Source organism: Rhyacophila brunnea, unplaced genomic scaffold (genome assembly GCF_057557595.1).
Source record: "Rhyacophila brunnea isolate RB1 unplaced genomic scaffold, BYU_Rbru_1.0 scaffold_19, whole genome shotgun sequence".
NCBI lineage: Eukaryota > Metazoa > Arthropoda > Insecta > Trichoptera > Rhyacophilidae > Rhyacophila > Rhyacophila brunnea.
In genome coordinates this window covers 8,818,603-8,839,421 of record NW_028232848.1, presented here as the reverse complement: position 1 = coordinate 8,839,421, position 20,819 = coordinate 8,818,603, and the positions used below count along the sequence as shown (strand labels likewise).

Below are 20,819 nucleotides of genomic sequence, written 5' to 3'. Positions count from 1 at the left end.
CCTCCAGGCTGGAGCCCTGTCAGTCCCCCTCTTGTGTGGGCCATGCACAATAGTATAGAAATGAGGTATAATAAAATTAGTCTCCATATCTCCATACAGGTTTGCAAACAACCTAACTTTTATAGGACTTTTTTTATGTAGTTTATAACTAGCTGCCGTTTTATAAACTATGCACTTGCAAACTGCAAACCTGTGGCTACATTTAATGTGTTAAACTTTTCGCGCCTCCCTTTGCAACACTCCCCCAGTTTGGAAATCGCTGCCATGAAGAGTGTGTTAAGTCAGTGTTGGTAAACCTGTGACACTTGAGACAGCAATAAAGACTTTTTACTAAACAGCTGTTATTTAACATGATTCCCAAGTAGAGTAGCTAAATTTAGTCGTGATATCTATTGCTTCATCTGATTGGCAACTCGTGAAAAATTTACAGTTTGACAGTTTTCTTCACCTACCCGCACTTGGCACAATAATGTTTCTGATAAAGTTGACGTGACGAGTTGCTGTGTCAAACATCATTCAGACGCCATGACTAATTGAATGAACTCTATGACATTGCTATGCAAGTACTATTATATATTTCTTCTTCTACGGCCATACGGCCATATCCGCCCCTTAGTTGGAGCATATGAACACCACGAGGCGCCTCCAAGAATCCCTGTCGCTAGCCAGTCTTCTTGCATCGTTCCATATCAAATCAGCATCCCGTAGCTCCGCCGTGTACACTTTATAGATAGTATTTAGCGGCCTTCTAGGACACCGGAATCCGGTTGGCTTGAAGAACAGGCAAGCCAGATTGAAATTCTTTTCTGGCATCTGCAGCACGTGGTCGAGCCAGGTCCAACGTCGCCTCTTCACTCTCAGCGTGATCAGAGGCTGCTTTGTGCGCTCTTTTATCTCCTCGTTGCTGCTAAAGTCATACCACCGCACACCCAGTATCCGTCGCAAACATCTGTTTTCGAAGGTCAGTATACGGTTGCTCTGAGCCTTCGTAAGGTGCCATGATTCGCTACCGTAAAGTAGCTCCGTCAGAATGCAAGCATCGAATACGCGACATTTGGTTTTGATATAATCTCAATGGAAAAATTATCAAATTAGATCAAAGATTCTTCTCTCTTGTTGCAATGTAGGTAGAGTTAATTTTTCACCCACATTCATCTAAGTATATCAATTATATGTTGAAAATAATGAAATTTGTATTGTCAGAGGCAGATGTCAATTGACTTAGATCGTTTATATATTGTATATAATATATTGTGTCCTCACTGTGAATTGAACCCGGAGCTCCCGGATGAAAGGCCAGCGCCTTAGGCCCAGCACCACGAGAGCAGTACTTACTCTCAGGGACCCTGTTTGTCATTCAGGAGGCAAGTCATGTAGGGAAAAAAATGAGACATTTTTTCCTCTAGAGCAGTGGTTCTTACGTGAAATTTAACTGTGGCCGCACAATCGACATTGACAGTTCTATGGAAACGTCTGGTGGCCGCACCAAGTTTCACTTTTGTTGTGATTGGAAAAATTAAAGCTAAATTTTATTTACTATAAAAATGGACCAATTTATGTATAGACAAGTTCATTTAATAAAACACATTTTAACATTTTAGTACATATCTATATTTATTTAAAAATAATGGAAATGGAAATTCCTCAATACTTTTTTTTTCCAATGCGAGCCGCATGGCTGCTTCTTAGTTTACATCTGTCAACTGACTTCGATATTTGTTTTTTTTATGAGGATTACACTAGATGATCTTACACAGTATACAGTAAGAAGTAGGAAAAATTGACAATATTAATAAATATTCTGTAAAGCGCTTGTGGCCGCAGTAAAATCCTCTGGTGGCCGCACATGAGAACCACTGCTCTAGAATATTTAATTAAAATCTACATTACAATCCATAAATTTGCAATTAGAAATATTAGAATAGTTAGGTCTATCAATAATAAAACGTCCACTTTTTATATTTTGCATGAAAATACTAGTTTGTTTAATTTTTTGTAATCAATTTTTTAAATAAATACTTAAAGGTAATTTCGTTACGACATATTTAACACCACATTATCAGATAAGGTTTTTTCATGCTAGTTAATGATGAGTGGAAAATCCTTGATTTGGCAAGAAAAACGCAAAGTTGGGAACACTGATCAAATAGTTAAAATCAAATCACCATACCCACTGAATTCTGTCGTACTTGAGTTTAAATTTTAGAAAGAAAAGTGGAGAAAGCTAGGGAAGACTTTCAGCCGGGGTCGATGACAATAACGATATCAAAGATGATCCTTTATTAATCTTTGTTCACAGAATTGACAGTGCCATCTATTGGAAAATTATCAAAGCAAGTTTACCTAGTTTTTAAGATATAATAATATGTTATATAATCACATGTAATTATGGAAATATTAAATAATGACCAGGATTTCAATTGAATTTTAAACTGGATAGATGAACTCATAAAGTTAGTTGGATATACTTGACAGCAAAGAGCTAGGGACCGAGAAGAGTGGGGAGAGCTAAAGGAGGCCTTCATCCAGCAGTGGATAAACCCAGGCTGATGATAATATATGTTATATAATCGCATGTAATTATGGAAATATTAAATAATGACCAGGATTTCAATTGAATTTTAAACTGGATAGATGAACTCATAAAGTTAGTTGGATTTACTTGACAGCAAAGAGCTAGGGACCGAGAAGAGTGGGGAGAGCTAAAGGAGGCCTTCATCCAGCAGTGGATAAACCCAGGCTGATGATAATATATGTTATATAATCGCATGTAATTATGGAAATATTAAATAATGACCAGGATTTCAATTGAATTTTAAACTGGATAGATGAACTCATAAAGTTAGTTGGATATACTTGACAGCAAAGAGCTAGGGACCGAGAAGAGTGGGGAGAGCTAAAGGAGGCCTTCATCCAGCAGTGGATAAACCCAGGCTGATGATAATATATGTTATATAATCGCATGTAATTATGGAAATATTAAATAATGACCAGGATTTCAATTGAATTTTAAACTGGATAGATGAACTCATAAAGTTAGTTGGATATACTTGACAGCAAAGAGCTAGGGACCGAGAAGAGTGGGGAGAGCTAAAGGAGGCCTTCATCCAGCAGTGGATAAACCCAGGCTGATGATAATAGTTTACCTCTCGAATATAGAACAGTTGTTATCATCTTGTATGTGGTTCTAGTAGTGTTAAAAATTTACCATTTGTAGAGGCAAATTAATTAAACGAGTCAGTAAGCAATTTAGTGAGATGTTTGTCTGGCCGATCACTCAATGCGGAAGACAGTATTTAATAGTACTGCGTATAGGTAGCTAATTTAATACTAAGTGTAAAATTCCATTGAGATTGTGATTGTCGTAGACTCGTATGATAAGTGCTAACAGTCTCTTAATTGGTTATTGAGTTATAGACAACATTACACATTGGTGACAGTAAATTACTAGTGTACCATTTAAATATAATCAATATCTGTTAATTTTGTCAGGCCAGTGGTGGCCAGTGGTTTCTAATTTTATCTTGTGGGAGTGTACTGAAAAATGCCTACCATTTAAATAGAAAATAATATTATTCTAGAAGATAAGTTGTGTTAATATTCATGCTTAATTTAAAATTCAATTAAAGGTCATTATTTAATATTTCCATAAGTGCATACGATTATATAGCAGCAATTATCTCACAAACTAGTTACACCTGCTTTGATAATTATTATACAAAAGTTAATATAGGATCATCTTTCATGTCTTCATCGTCATCAGCCGTGGTCGATCAACTGCTGGATGAACACCTCTCCTAGCTTGTTTCACTCTTCTCAGTCCCTAGTTTTTTGTACATCCGATAAACTTTATGAGTTTGTCGATCCAGCATATTTTAACATGTGGTTATTTAGTGCCCCTTTGGTACGACTGTATGGCTGCATTTTTCCAGTAGTTGTCCACTAGCCAAGCATTATCACTCCATTCATTAGCTTGGCGACCTCTTATCACATCACGTACTCTTGTCTGCCTTCTAATCCATTGGTTTCTTTTATCATTTTGAATTCTTAAGAGTCCATGTTTCATATTCACACTTTAAAACTGTTAAGCACTACGTATTAATCCTTTCTGTGCCGCAATTAGTTAATTGGTGTTTAAATTCGAAAAAACTGATCATATCTAGGCTTCATTGTCACCACTAACAACAATATGGAATCACAAATCTTATGTACGACCCTGTATAACTACCATTAAATGCGGATGATTTTCTAATGTGTTTTTTGTTTTGCAGGCATACGCTGCTGGGTGCAACATTGTGATACTAGCGTCGAACTTTGAGCGGGTACAGATCATTCCTGGAGCCGTTCACAACTATGTCCGCATCACCTCCCTGGATTGCAGCACTGACACGGGCAAGATTGCAGCCGCTTACAACAGCGAGGTCTGCATTTTCGAACCCACCCCGCTCATTCACACCAGCTGTTCACATGTAAGTCTTATGAATATGTTTTGTCTTCTTTTTTTGCCATATCATGCCCTTATTATATGTACACAGTTGGCCGTATCACAGTTTACCGTGTCACTGTCAGTGTCAGAAACAATTTGCAATTACAATTTAATGTATATTATGATGATTGATATATATGACAATTCATGTGTAGAATTTTGGAAATGCTACTGTAGAGCATCACACTGCCCTTAACGATGGCAATAGATAGGGCGACCCGCCAAAGACCCTGGCCGGAAAGCCCGCTTCATCATGTGGGGCCCATGCATTGTAGGTTATGTTGATAATATTCAATTCTTTTTTGACGTTTTGAGACAAAATTTCGGGAAATTTAAACGAGCTTCGCAAATAAGAGACGTATTTCAACAGGCGTACCAACTTAAATTTTCACCATGTTATGAACTACCAATTATGATAGATAACCGCCTTGTGTATAAAATTGTTTCCGTGTTAATTTGGACCAATATAAATAACAGAAAAGTGTTATCGTGTTAACAGTTAAGAATAGCTTTGCTGATCTACTAATTAAGTTAGCTACTGGTAACTTTGCACAGTACAGGTTCATTTGAAGAGAACTTCTACTATGACATTCTATTACTATATCAAATTTACCCAATTAGTTAATTACATACATTATTCTAATTGCCAAAATAAGCCTTGAATATGTAAGTTCATAAGATTGGGCAGTGTATAATTATATTCGACTACAATTTGACATTTCATGCATCAGTCACATATTGCCATATCAAAGCAGACATTTGAATTTAAAATTTAGTTACAAATATCTGTGAAAATATACTTCCTCGTCAATTTTATGTAGGCAGCCAAAAGCAGCCAATGCATTGATCATTATTTTCAAGATGAATAATCATGCAAAACACTGAGAAATGCATGTGTAGGTTATGTATATAAAGCAATAGAAACCAGAACACGAAAAGTCATTTCATCTTGTCTTTTCTACAACCACGTATCTCAAAAAATACAACTTTATTCTCAAATTTTTTAATTCAGAAATAAATTTTCTTCTATGAAATATCGATTTAGTGTAGTTACACTAAAAATGTTATGTTTCTTCAATCTATCGCACTACGCTTTCGACCGATCAGTCATATTGTCGAAGATACGAGTATGTGTTGCAACTTTACTGTGAATCATTCCACAATATTACTGGAGTAAACACGTATCTTGACATGCGAGAAAGAACTTCAGTATAATAATCATTGGAGTTCAGTATTATATGTACCTACTAGTGGCGAAGGGTGGAGGTAGGTTGTTAAGATCCGCCATAAATAGTGCACACTAAACTTTGTTAGTCATACATATTTGTTTTTGTTGAACTAAGACTGCAATTTACAGATGGTGTTGGTTGGTTTTTAAAAATCAATTAAACCCTACCTCAACAAAACCATAATAGTTTTGGTCTAATTGGGGCTATACGAAAAAATTGTGCACACTTTTTCATTCATAGTTATTTGTTTTTGTTGGATTAAAAACACATATTACACATATTGTTGGTTCATTTTTTTAATTCAGCCCTGCGTAAACCAAAACTTATAATAAATAAAAAATATTATTCAATCTATAAAATATTCAAAGTTATGTATGATTTAATTGCATAATTTTAGATATTTTATATATAGACAAGTATTTTTTGACTATTATCTATTGTGGCTTGGTTTTCTCAGAGTTTAATTGAATTTTAAAAACTAACCAACACCATCTGTAAATTGTAGTCTTATTTCAATGAAAATAAATACGTACATATGTCTGAAAAAGTTTAATGTGCACTATTTATGGCGGATCTTAACAGCCTACCCCCACCCTTTACCACTGATAATTTATGTACTTACAAACACGTATCTCAAGATACGAGTTTATAATATTTATAAAAGTCTTTTATTGTAACTGCTTAAATCTATTATGTTATTGAGTATATTTTGAGATACTTGTTAGTGGAATATGTGCGTATTCAAATTCTGAATTCATTACATCAAATTACTTAAAACTGACAAAAATTGAGATACGTGTTTGTAGAAAATTAACAACGATTTTCTTTTCTAGGCTGCCAATAGAAGAATAAAAATAATACCAATACAACTCCTTCTATCTGGAGTCTGAATTCTTTGGGTTTTTCCATATTCACTTCCAGACCCATTTGTCATGGCGCTTTCTTGACTTCTTCTTGACGCTTCTCACTTGCCGATTCTCGTAATTATGTCGATGAATTTTGAAATGTACGCAAGATTAAACCTCATGGATTGTGGTCTTTATAAGTGCGCCTACCCCGTTACATTATAATGTACACAGCATGTAGTCGTAGACAATAGATTACCCAGACACGACTGTCTGCAATAAAAATGCTCTCAATGCTCAGAATTGCGTAGACTAGGCAAACAATTTTGGCAAACTCCCAAGGAAGTTTTATTGATCAAAAATGTCCAACTTTTGCAGAGAGGTCGCAGTGTGTAATGAGTTTGTTGATCCAAATTGATATTGTGCAATGCATTGTGACAATTTTTTTATTCATCTATATAATTGAATGTAATTATGGGTTACATGTAAATTGTACGTAAAACATTTCTCCGTGGCATAGTTTGCCGTGACCTTTCTATCGGAAAGTGATGACCGTATAATATACGGTCTCCAATTTTATTAGATTCAATATAAACATTAATTCAATTTTCATTCAAAATTAAATTAAATTCAAATTTAAATTCAAGAATGAAACCCTAACCTAACCTAACAAATAGTCCAATATATAGGCTATTTTCAAAATTTGTTTGCGGCTGACTTCCTGTAAAGTGTAAACTGACAATAACCGTGTTTTATTTAGACATGAATTTTATGTCAGTACTAAACGACTCAAAGAGGATTGGATGGGTCTTTAATGTACGGCCATATTATATTTCCGGTACAACATTTCACGGTGAAGTGTGATACGGCGAACTGCATATGTACAAGTTTCCGTACACGGTAGATATGCAGAAAGCAGACTGTCTACAAGTTGGGCAAAAATTAATCATTGTGTTTAAGATAATGTAACATGTTTGTTTCTACGTTCCGCATTAATCATGCAGGCTCCCTTCATACAAAAGTATTCTACAATATTGTAGACTAAGAGTACTTTTATCAGCTCCACTTTCATATATTTAGCTCCATATGGTAGAGAAGGTTACCTTAAACATTTTTGGTAATTTCTTATTATTTTTTGTTTTCTTCCAGGGCTTGGAATACAGGTGGGTGCAAACGGGGCGTCTCACTGCAGCCGGTCCCCTGTCGGCGCTGTCGTGGAACTTAGAAGGCACCCGACTTCTCACGGGCGGCGCGCTGCTGCAGCTCTGGCACCAGGCTGGAGCTCATGAGGAAGAGCAACGTCAGTATTCCAATCTAACTAATATTCTGTATGTTTTATGTTCATTGCAATGTTATTTGTGGTGTGAATACATGAATTGCTCAGTTTAAAAACTCAGTGAAACAAGAATAATATACAGTACACTCTCAGTAATCCGACAACTACTATAATCCGCCGTTATTTTTACTAGTTGAAAACACAAAATCAAGCTCTATAATTCGCCGGTATTCCATTGTCAAATTCAGCTGTCCGCCGCGTACAAGTATACAACGCAGATGAGACGGGTTTATTTTGAAAACTTCTCCTTCGTAAAACGTACGTTCATCGCGAAGAAAGTAATGTACCAGGGAGGAAAGTGCCCAAGGACCACATCACAATTATGCCGTGCTCCAATTCAACCAGGACACACAAAATGAAGCTTTTGGTCATAGGGAAAGCCAGGATCCTAAGCCATTCAAGAATATCTGCCTCACTGAACAACTGGTTGTGTCAAGTGATTTACTGTTTAAGGGCGGACGTGCTCAGCGTGGGTCAAAATGGAGCTTTTTTTCTATTTTCAAAGCATGATCCTGGACATACCTTAAACGTTGTAGATAATCTATTTATATAATTTTGGCAGTGGTGTTAAGATTTTTTACATTTATTAATTTTTAAACGCATTTATAAAACCATCAGTATAATTTATATCGACATTATTATAGTGAAATATTTACGATAAAAAATTATATTGATAATTTCTGTGATCTCAAATTTGACAAGAATTAGACATTTTATTATTCAAAAAATGGGCAATATTAACACATTTGAAGATAATTCTAAAGATACTCATTATAAGCTATGTCTTTGACCATTCAAGTGTGATAAACATCCTACGAATAATGATTGCTTTATAATAATTATTGACCTAAGAATAAGGTAGTGTTTTTTTGAAATACGCCATTTCTTTTGGCATTTCCCGGTGGTTAAGCTACAACATACGGCCGTAGCCATAAATTGACAAACTATAATTGAAGTAGGGAGTAAAATGATGTTAACGCGCGTGTTTGAACATGTACCTAACCAAATTTTTTTTTTTTTTAAACGGTACATGTTCAAACACGCGCGTTAACATCATTTTACTCCTTACTTCAATTATAGCTTGTCAATTTATGGCTATGGCCGTATGTTGTAGCTTAACCACTGGGGAATGCCAAAAGAAATGGTGTATTTCAAAAAAACACTACCTTATTCTTAGGTCAATAATTATTATTAAGCATAAAATGCCTAATTCTTGTCAAATTTGGGATCACAGAGATTATCAATATAATTTTTTATCGTAAATATTTCACTATAATAATGTCGATATAAATTATACTGATGGTTTTATAAATGCGTTTAAAAAATAATAAATGTAAAAAATCTTAACACCACTGCACAGTTATGTACTGAAATATGACTATATTCTAAAACATTAGAGCGAGAGGTTTAAAAGAATACTATTTTATGTACGAGGGTGGGTCAATAATTCCTTAGAAAAAAGCATTAAAACAGTTTTTATTTTTGTATTTTTTTTTATTTCTCAACATAATCTCCTTGGAGCTCAATACACTTGGTTAGACGTTTCTCAATTTTTTTTAAACCGTCAGAAAAATAAGTTTTCGGAAGGTCCTCAAAATAAGCATTTGTCCGATCGATGACTTCTTCATTTGAAAAAAACGTTGTCCACTTAGCCATTTTTTTAAGTTTGGGAAAAGGAAAAAGTCACTGGGGGCTAAATCTGGCGAATACGGTGGGTGGTCGACCAATTCGAACTTCAATTCTTCAATTTTAGCCATTGATCGTAAACATGTGTGAACACGGGCATTGTCCTGATGAAAGAGGATTTTTTTCCTGTTTAAATGAGGCAGTTTTTCTTCAATTTTGTTTTTTAGCTGGTCCAATAAAGATGCATAATAATCCCCTGTTATTGTTTTTCCTTTTTCCAAATAGTCAACGAAAATAATTCCACGTGCATCCCAAAATACAGTAGCCATAACCTTACCAGCTGATTTTACGGTTTTCGCCTTCTTTGGACATGGTTCGCCTTTCGCAATCCACTGCTTTGACTGTTCTTTCGTCTCGGGAGTATAGTGGTGTATCCATGTTTCATCTACAGTCACAAAGCGACGAAAAAATTCATCCGGATTGCGTTGCATGAGCGACAACAGGGCTTTAGAGGCCACCACCCTATTGCGTTTATTGTCGACTGTGAGCAAACGCGGCACCCATCTTGCAGAAATTTTTTTCATGCCCAATTTGTCATGTAAAATAGAAATGACGCTACCTTTTGAGATCCCTGTAACCTCAATTATCTCACTCAACTTTAATCTTCGGTCACTTAACACCATGTCGTGGATTTTATTGATCATTTCTGGTGTAGTCACCTCTACAGGACGTCCTGAGCGTGGTTCATCCTTTGTTGATGTACGACCACGTTTAAATTCATTTAACCAGTTATAAATAGTTGCAAGTGAAGGAGCAGATGTGCCGTGAACTAAACCTAACTCATTTTTTATTTCCTTTGCTGTTAACCCTTTTATATTAAAATGTTTAATAACAGCTCTAAACTCAATTTTCTCCATTTTTGTAAACAAGCAAATTTTTTTTTAAATGTACGAGAAACACACAACCCGACCAATCTGATTGAAACTTCGCAGCATACTGAATCGGTAGTGCCGCTGCATGAAAACAAACCGCTTACAGTACTAGTCGCGCCACCTGTCGGCTTTTCTAAGGACTTATTGACCCACCCTCGTAATAAAAATACTTTATGCAGTCATCAAATGTATACGTGTATTAATTAAGGCGCTAAGTACCAACATTTTCAAAACTGACATTTTTATAGAAAACTGTTCTACGTACCAACGCCAATACTATTAACTATGGTCTAAGTGTCTTAAGCATGTCAAAAAAATACAATAAAATATTTAAATCTGGCGACGATGTAAGTCCATTGGCGTGTTTTATTTGTAAGGGTGTAAGTACCACTGCAGTGTTCAACGGCATTCCATATAAAATGGCTGAAAACGGTGTGTTGACACTCACGAGTTCTGTTAAAAAACGTCGCCAAAAAGATGAAGGAAGTGTCCAAAATGTAAAAAAAAAACTAAAAACTAGTGGCCAAGAGTACTCCACAATTAATAGTAAAGTGATTCCAGCCAAAAAACCTCGAAATTCTGAGGTTATTACATTTTTATAATTGTTTCACACAATCATTTAATTTGTCAAGAAAGCGCTAGTGATGTTCAATGCGTATCGTTATAAATGTTATAATATCGATATTAAGCAACTTTTTTTTTAAATACATTTTTCTTCTTGGTTTGAAATTCAAAATATTAAGTAAGTATATCTAATATATAAAAATCAATATTTGTTTGTTTGTTTGTTTGTTTATTCGCATTTTATGCGCTGCCATACCGTTCATCTGATTGCGATGAAATTTTGTTAAGTAGTTGTATGCACACCCGCAAAGGTTTCTGAATTAGAAAAATCATCATCTTCTTCTTCTTCTTAATTCTATTTTCTTTTATTCGTATGGTTCCTATACCATTCATCCGATTGCGATGAAACTTTCGTCAGTTATTGTACGCACACCCGCAAAGGTTTCTAAATTAGAAAAACTATATTTTTCTTCTTCTTCATTATATCTTCTTTTATTCGTATGGTTCCTATACCATTCATCCGATTGCGATGAAACCTTCGTCAGTTGTTGTGGTAACACCCGCAAAGGTTTCTGAATAAGTACAACTATCTTCTTCTTCTTCTTCATCATTATATCTTCTTTTATTTGTATGGTCCCTATACCATTCATCCGATTGCGATGAAACCTTCGTCAGTTGTTGTGGTAACACCCGCAAAGGTTTCTGAATTAGTACAACCATCTTCTTCTTCTTCTATTCTATATTCTTTTATTCGTATGCGTTCCTATTCCATTCATCCAATTGCAATAAAAATTTTGTCAGTAATTGTGCCAACACCCGCGAAGGTTTCTGAATTAGTACAACCATCTTCTTCTTCTATTCTATATTCTTTTATTCGTATGGTCCCTATACCATTCATCCGATTGCGATGAAACCTTCGTCAGTTGTTGTTGTAACACCCGCAAAGGTTTCTGAATTAGTGCAACCATCTTCTTCTTCTTCTATTCTATATTCTTTTATTCGTATGCGTTTCTATTCCATTCATCCAATTGCAATAAAATTTTCGTCAGTAATTGTGCCAACACCCGCGAAGGTTTCTGAATTAGTACAACCATTTTCATCTTCTTCTTTTATTCTATCTTCTTCTATTCGTATGCGTTCCTATACCATTCATCCGATTGCAATGCAATTTTGACCAGTTGTTTAGCGCACGCCCGCGAAGGTTTCTAAATTAGTACAACCATCTTCTTCTATTCGTATGCGTCCTTATACCATTAATCCGATTGCGATGAAATTTTGAACAGTTGTTGTGCGCACGCCCGCGGAGGTTTCTGAATTAGTACAACTATCTTCTTATTCTTCTATTCGTACGCGTTCCTATACGATTCATCCGATTGCAATGAAATTTTGATCAACTGTTGTTCTCACGCCCGCAAAGGTCTCTGAATTAGAAAATCATCTTCTTCTTCAATTCGTATGCGTTCCTATACCATTCATCCGATTGCAATGAAACTTTTGTCACTATGTTGTTGTGCGCACACCTGCGAAGGTTTCTAAATTAGTATTATATAAAATACAAAGTTTGTTGTTTGTTTGTTCCATCCAATTTTGATTTTTTTTACTACATATTAATAACATTATTAATGTTTTCATATTTGGGATTTTATTTTAATTTAGTGTTCTTTTGTTTGACCTTTACTCCTATTAGAATTATTTTCATATTGCCATATTGTATTAGACAGATATTTTAATATTAAAAAAATAATTACCTCTTAATATTTTTTTAAATATTTAAGATAAATATAACCACGAAGCGACCCTGTGCGAAGCCGGGTACTTCAGCTAGTTATATATATATATCTAAAACACATTGTACCTACTTCTTCAATAATTTACAGAATATAACAATATTAATTAATTATGCCTTATTGAATTAAATGGGAAATATACATCCTTAAATTAATTAAGAATATATTTTATATTAATTATTTCATGATTGCTAAGTTGTACGGTATCAAATAAAAAAAAATGTGTACTACTATTTAAATTAAAACATTTCAAAGTGTGATATTGACTGACTCACATATGTACCTACTTAATACAAAACAAAATTCAATATAATTATTGATAATTTATCAGTTTTATCACCAGTATCTGTTTATAATATGGACACAGGCTGGGTATTGTTTACAGGTAAAGGATAATGGGAATCACTGCACACATAACGATATAACATAACAAGTATTTTATTATGGCCGGCCTATTTACTGCAGAGTTCTAGAATAGTTGATAATACACTTTTAACATTATTTTATTAATTGTGTAGGGGTCATTACCCTACCATCCACATGACTCGGTAGGAAATTAATTTATAATTACAATGTACCTTGCAACATAACAATGTTGAAATAGTAGAACAAGCGATTTATGTGAATCAATCAATTTTTAACAGAAAGCTGATTTAGCAAAATAATTCAATAATTATATCAATCAATTATTTATAATTTACAAAACAACATGATATGCACAAAATTGTTTATATGAAAATCAATCGTGCCTAATAATTAAAAAGTGCCTAATTGACAATTTACAAACAAGCCATGCATTGCAAAATAAACCTAGTAAGCAAGATATCACAATATGCAAATAGTGACAACATCATTTTCTATTGTATCGAATCTGTATAAAACACTCAATTACATGACATCAATATGTCAGTCAGTTATCAAAGATTTAACCGTAAGGTTATCGTTCCACTCCGCCCGATCGACTTAGCAATTTCTCATAACGCATAAACTGCTTTCATTCTGCTAAATTATAAATCTGTAAACTTACCTGTAATAATTAAATTGATATTTATTTGGAAGGAGATAATAAAACCAGGGTTCATTTCATTCACGCATCAATCTTCTTATTATTGGAGTCAAACAAACCTACCCTGCCTGTTCCATATCCCATCTCACTTCCGATAATTGTAAAAAAGTCGCCTGCGGCGCTGTTTTCTTTCGGGGCTTTTAAATATGTAGTTGAAAGATCCTAATCTTGGGGCCCGCTTCAAGATAAGGAGCCCATGAGAGAATCCATTTGTCAATGAACATGATAAATTTGGATTGACTTCTATTGAAATTGTATGTGCTAATAAACAAGCACATTCATCGCATGAAAAACAAATTAATTTAAAAATTAATATATAAGTACTTAGTAAAACCTTGTTTATTTTTTTTCATTTTGTGTTAGTACATTGTTGACTATTTAAAAAGGTGTCTGTATTATTTAATGAAATAAAGGGGGGGGAGGCGCCAAGATTAGTTTATTTTTAAAAGGGAGGCGTAGTAACATAAAGTTTGGAAACCACTGCTCTATAGTCTCTAGGGTCATATGCACATCGCCGAAATAAAACGCAGAATGATTGTATTAGGAGTAGGTAAATAAATAATTGAATTATTAAAACAAAGTATCGAAAAACCTTCTTTTTTTAATTTATAATATTTTACCCATCTCTATTGAAAATGTCATCAGTGTGTACTTAGATCCCACCAGCGTCCCTGAGCTAGTACTTAGACCTTAAAATAAGATTCTTTGCATGGTACTTACACCCTGACCGGAAATGTCAATTTCAAAGCTATGTACTGTGGAAATTCAAAATAAATTTAAGTTTTAAAATTATAGAAGCTGCCGAGATTGCTTCATACTGTGTAACTACATTTTTCAAAATGTCTGCTTCATACAATTTCATTTGACAAATCAGTATTTTGTAGCCACAAGCAAAACTACTTTTTGGTACTTAGCGCCTTAATTAATACACGTATTCAAATGTTTAAAATAAATATAAAGGATAATAAGGCTTCAAAATTATATAAATAGATTATCTACAACGTTTAAGGTATGTCCAGATGCATGCTTTGAAAATAGAACAAAAGCTCCATTTTGACCTACGCTGAGCATGTCCCCCCTTAATATGTAGTTAATAAACTTAGTTTATAAATACGTATGTATAATTTAGTAAATACTTGATTTTGATTATAAACAAAACCGTAATTTGCTAGTACACATTTCTCAAAAAAACTATTTTGACGAAATACCTGTTTTAATTTTTTAATTTTTACCATATTTTGTATGTAGTCAGTATAATCTGCCGCTTTCACTAATTAGCCGCTTTTCTTGTTTTTGGGGTGGCGGATTACTGAGAGAGTACTGTATAGGGAAAATGGTAAAGTATCTTATAATGTTACTAGGTTAGTCACAGACGATTTCCAGTCGGAGGTGTTGGTGGTGGAGGTGAGGTAAATTCACTTTTTTTTCAATATGCAAGAGGCAACCATTTCTAATAAATCACATGTGAGGTTGTTGGTGTAGCGTGGTACAAAGAGGTGACCTTAATGTGCTTCGGATACATTTTTGTAGATTTTCCAACTGACACTTTTTGTTTTAGGCTCAAACAATGCTGCGGGAAGTATAAGAACATTGCACACTTTTTGTCCGTTGCACTAGCTTACCGCTAGTTCACGTGGTGTGATGCTAATGTGTTTCTAACATAAGAGACGAGAGCTTGTGGAGTGTTTCACTATCACCTATTTTCAAAGAGAAGCTTTCAATATACCAAAGTCACGTAATTATTTTTTATTTAACAAGAAAACACGAGAATTGGTATTTTATGTCCTCGCGCGGGAGTATATTTAATGCAAAACATTAACAATTAATTGTATTAGATCGACATTGTTTACATTTTCGTTTGGGGCGTGGAAAATTAAGTATTGTGGCATTAAGTCAGAGGGGCTCTGTCCACCCTTATTATGTCAGGACTTTACAATTTACTGTGTATGTATTTTGAGTTTTTTTATAATTATTATGGAACCCGCGATAATCGTTAAACTACACTGGGACACGATGATTTGGCAGAATGTTGTCCAAGTCGTCCTGCCAAAATTCGGGCTAATTGAATTTTAAAAACTAACGCAACACCAACACCATCTGTAAATTGTATTGTTAGTTTAATGAAAACAAATAAGTACCTATGTCTGACAAAGTGTAGTGTGCACTATTTATGTGCGAGTCTTAACAGCCTACCTCCAGTGATATTTATAATATATTTGCACATTTGAAAAAGTCTACCTACTTAACATAATATGTCCAACATTGAAAAGGCTTTGGTGGGACTTTTAGCAGTGGACTGTAATTTGATGCTGGTTGGTGGATTACGGATCTAGGAGGGGGGGTTACACAGGATGTCAGACACTGACCTTTATGTTGAGAGGGCTGGCGTGCGCTGGGGCCAGTTCGGTGTTCACATACTCGCGCACTGGTAAACGGACGGTACACTTTTGATGGATGATATAGACGCGTCGTTCACTCAAACCGTAGCAGATGTAGTGCAACAAAGGTCGAACAGATACGTTTTGTATGAGGCACGCGGAAGCTAGCGACGGTAAAGCTATAACAAACTTTCCCACATCCGCTTTATGGATATCACTTGAGCTAACTCAATGTTATTCGATCACGGTCGCCTGATGACCTGTAATTGCTCGGTCGTCCTGGTCTGGCGACAATTATAAATAAGGATTTGAGGGTAGGTGGGAAGAAAGGATGAGGGCTAGCATATTTGGCCGAACCAGGTTTATTTGCACATTCAAATGGATCATTCCAACATATTATTTATAAATGGATCGTTTCCACATTTTACGGCACAGATATGTTTATTCTTTCATGGCTATCGTTTCGACACTTCAACACACAACAAATAATCATTTTTGCTTAATACTTCTTATGCCAAGTGAACATTTCACATCGACAGCGTAGTGAAAAGTGACTTAACAAAATTTACACACAGTCAAGTGTTTCCAGACTTTTGGAAGAAGGGTACTTACCAAAGTTTCATACAATGCGGGAGCCCATAGGTTCAAATAAACCCTTTTAATGTGAAAACTGTCCAAATATAATATCTTGACAAAATGTTGGGATCGTCCATTAGAATGATAAAAAAAAAAAAATTAGTCAACACTGCCATTTTTGTGTGTGATTTATTAAATCTGACATATATGACTCTGCTTTTTATAGAAGGCTATACAAGGAACGGTTATTAAAACATTTTTATTAGCTCCTATTCTTGTTTGTCCGGTGGTTGTTTGTCCAGTACAAATCTTGCAATCGATTTTTAAATAACTTCCCGACTAGCTAGACATTTGAAACTTTTAGAATATATCAGAACACGATGCCATTGCTTTTGCTAAGGGGGTGGTCCTAGTAACTAAATTATTAATATATATGTGCGTTACTATGGAAATCAAAATGAAATGTCAAAATGACATTTCAGTATTCTATATTTGTTTGTTTGTTTGTTTTTTATTTACTTCATATCAAGTACAAGTTTGAGCATATTGAGCATAATAATTCAACAGAAAATTTAAAAACGTTGTATGCAAAAAGTTCTTTTTAACTTGTAATTATTTAATTAAGTTAATTAAAACATTAGTTTGTGCTTTTGATAATGTGGTTGTTTTAAATGTTGTTTCCAGCCAGCACTGTCACATTCGAGATTGGCGGAGGGGACAAAGAGAAAGCACCCGGGGAAGAAGAAGATACCGTAAGTAGAAGCCATTCAAATATCAGGACTTGTCAGTTGTCCATTATTATGTATATCATAGGTCTGGTTTCCAAATATTTTCATTTCACAGCGCCCTTGGTTTATAAAGATATTTTCACATCACCCTTAAAAAAACAATTAGTGGGAAGCTAATGGTATTTAAAAAGACCATTGTTTTATGTGTCGGCATAGCAAAAGGTGTCGATTGGTGATTAGCCATTCGGCAGACATATGGAGGGAAACGAAGTCATATTCGATTTCAACTCTGCTTAATATCTGCTTCAACATTTTCTATGTCTCACGATATTACTATAGCAGTATCTGACAGGCCGCCGATTTTTAACGACACACGTTGAATGTAGATCGAAGCTCTTACTAAAATCGCTGTAATATCGATAATTGTGGCTTAGTATTCATAATTATTCAAACAGATGTCACTGTGTTATTAATTTTTTAGATTATGCATATCAATTGACAGTGGCTAGTAATTTAAGTTTAAAGTCGGACGAGATAACTCGCGAAATTTGTATGTGCTGCCTCATAGAGCGAGATAACCGGTTAAGGGTGATATAAAATGTGCAATTTTTTGGAAGGTCCATCGTAACTATTTTATGAATATTTCTATTAAAATGGAGTTTATTAAATTTCAAAATAATTTTGGAAAATTTCATAATTTTAACGTAGGTATTCTTTTCTTTGTGGAGGCATCAGATCATAATATAGGCCTCCACAGAGAAATATCTTAGGATCGGACAAGGTCAAAAAAAACAAACTTTCTAACATAGATTTTTATAAAAAATATAATTGAATATAACTTTAAAGTTTCTTTATTTTTATTGATTTGAGCTTTGGTATTATGATCGCATCAAAGCTCTATTCGATGTTAGGAAAATTGTATTTGCACAACTTATCAAACGATTCTTTTATTATTGTTCTAGAGTTGGGTGTGTGTCTGGCGGTGTCACACGGCCACCCCGGCGTACCATCTGGCGTTCTCCCCTGATGGCATGCTATTCGCCACGTCCGGAAAGAATGACCGCCTCGTCAAGATATGGTACCAGAACAAAAGTGAGTCATTTACGCAGATTGTCTTCCGCACTATTTATATATTGATGCTAGACATTTTAATCGCTGCAAGGGACTCTGATCTAGTTAATCTGATATTAATTAAAAGAAAAACAATGTTTAAGCTGTTTTTCCCAAGTCACTTCCTTCTTTTCTAAAATTGTTTCCTAAATTTAGATAATAAATCGGCATTTGCAGCTTACATCCTTTGGACACAACATGTATTTATTCGTGTACGACGTTATTATGCAAAAAAACCTATTTTGAAAAAACTAGGGTTAGGCCCTTTTTCCTTTCTACAGTCGATATATTATATTCTTTTTAACACTACTACAGCGCATGAGGTCCGTATAAGATGAATATTTTTGACTATTATCTACCATGGCTTGGTTTCGCAGGGTTTAATTGAATTTTAAAAACTAACCAACACCATCCGTAAATTGTAGTCTTAGTTCAATGAAAACAAATACATATGACTGATCAAGTTTAGTGTGCACTATTTATGGCGGATCTTAACAGCCTACCTCCACCCTTCGCCACTGATATATTGTGATATTTAGTATTTGCTATTTTTGCCTAGCATGTCACTGAAGGACGACATTATCTGTTTTCAGTTTTGTTCTCGGCGAAGAGTACTGAACAAGCTCAGCCGGCTTCGACAGAGTTGAATTACGGATTTATTTACGTGGCCCACCCTAGAGCACTTACTCATCTCTCGTGGAGGAAAACTAGCAAATATATGCCCAAGTGAGTATGAAACATTATGTTAACCATCTCGGAGTGTGTCCTGACTTAAAAGAAGGATTAAAGAATTTCTTTGCGATTCGTAATTTTATATTTCGCCAATATTTCGAATTAACAAACTTCTTTGTAATTCATAATTTAATATTTCATCCAAATTTAGTGGGTAGCAACCCTACGAATATGGGCCTCTGTATTGACAGATTTTTGTTTTTATGAGAAATGAATGTTAGCCACTTGCTCAACCTATTGGGTACATACTCGGTCCAAATACACATTGAAAAAAAAATATGTGACTTGCCAGACCCGGGATTCGAACATGGGACCCCCGACATTATAAGCCTGAAGCTGCATTTAGACCAAGCGAGCAAATGTTTGTTCTTTCCCCACTCCAGCGTTATTCTCTTGACTTAAACGCTTTTTATTGAGCGAGCATAAGAATTTCACTGGAGTGGGGGAAAAACAAACATTCGCTCGCTTGTTCTAAATGCGGCTTGACACATAACCGCTCGGCCTTCGTCAATTTAACTATTTATACCATAATGTTCTGAAATCATCATCAGCTGTGATAATGCAAAAAGTTCTCATTAATTACAGCATTATTACAGTAGTTCAATCTCATCGGTATATTGGACAATAGATACTTTTAATGAATATTATTATAGATTATGTTTTCAATTAAATTTGTGATGTATTAAAAAAACTGTTATTTAAATTTTTAGGGGCAGTGTTGGTAACATGTTAGTGACATCATGCCTGGACAACATCTGCCGAGTGTGGGCGGAGACCCTTCCCCCGGAAGAGGGGTGGGGACCAGGCGGCGGCAGGGCTCAGCCTCACGCTGCAAGACACCGTGCTCATCGGCACAAACATCGATTTATGCAGAGACTTAAACATATGAAGTATGTTTTTTTTTAAATCTCAATCACGTTTATATATGACCCAGAATAGCAGTGTCGAAGATTATCTGTTTGACGCAGATAAATAATTTTACATTGCCGGAATTCACATTTTCCTTCTATCTGTGTGTAATTTCTGCAGTCCTGTTTCATGTAATGCATTTAATTCCCATGTTTTATATCCTGCAATATATGCCAGAAATATTCCATATTGAATTTAAATTACGTCTTAAAATTAACACATTCAATTCAGTGATTCGCAATTATTGAAATGAATTCCAGACACATTTGTGCATTTTTTTTATAGGCATGTCTGCAATTTTTTGATTAACCCCGGTCAAATAATGTCTCAGCAATGAAAAACTTTGTCGGGTAAAAGAAAAGGATCATTCTCGAAAATAGACGTTCATTCTCGAAAGAACACGTTGACATAATATGTTCCGAACCAATTTAGGTGACTTTTTAACACTATACGGTCCGCGAATTTTCGCGAAGAACCTACGCCAATATCCGGTATTTTTTAATGAAAATCAACAA

General features: G+C 34.9%; 1 protein-coding gene across 4 annotated transcripts in view; it reads left to right on the top strand.

The window, feature by feature from the left end:
- The window catches only part of Rbcn-3A (rabconnectin-3 alpha), a 123,736-nt gene that overhangs the window by 7,070 nt on the left and 95,847 nt on the right, over positions 1–20,819 (top strand). For all 4 annotated transcript variants that reach the window (XM_085946065.1, XM_085946067.1, XM_085946066.1 and 1 more), the window contains exons 2-7: positions 4,272–4,469; positions 7,710–7,860; positions 17,510–17,577; positions 18,516–18,645; positions 19,257–19,389; positions 20,106–20,285. In XM_085946065.1, coding sequence (XP_085802191.1) covers positions 4,272–4,469; positions 7,710–7,860; positions 17,510–17,577; positions 18,516–18,645; positions 19,257–19,389; positions 20,106–20,285 — 860 coding nt within the window. The remainder of the gene's footprint in view (positions 1–4,271; positions 4,470–7,709; positions 7,861–17,509; positions 17,578–18,515; positions 18,646–19,256; positions 19,390–20,105; positions 20,286–20,819) is intronic.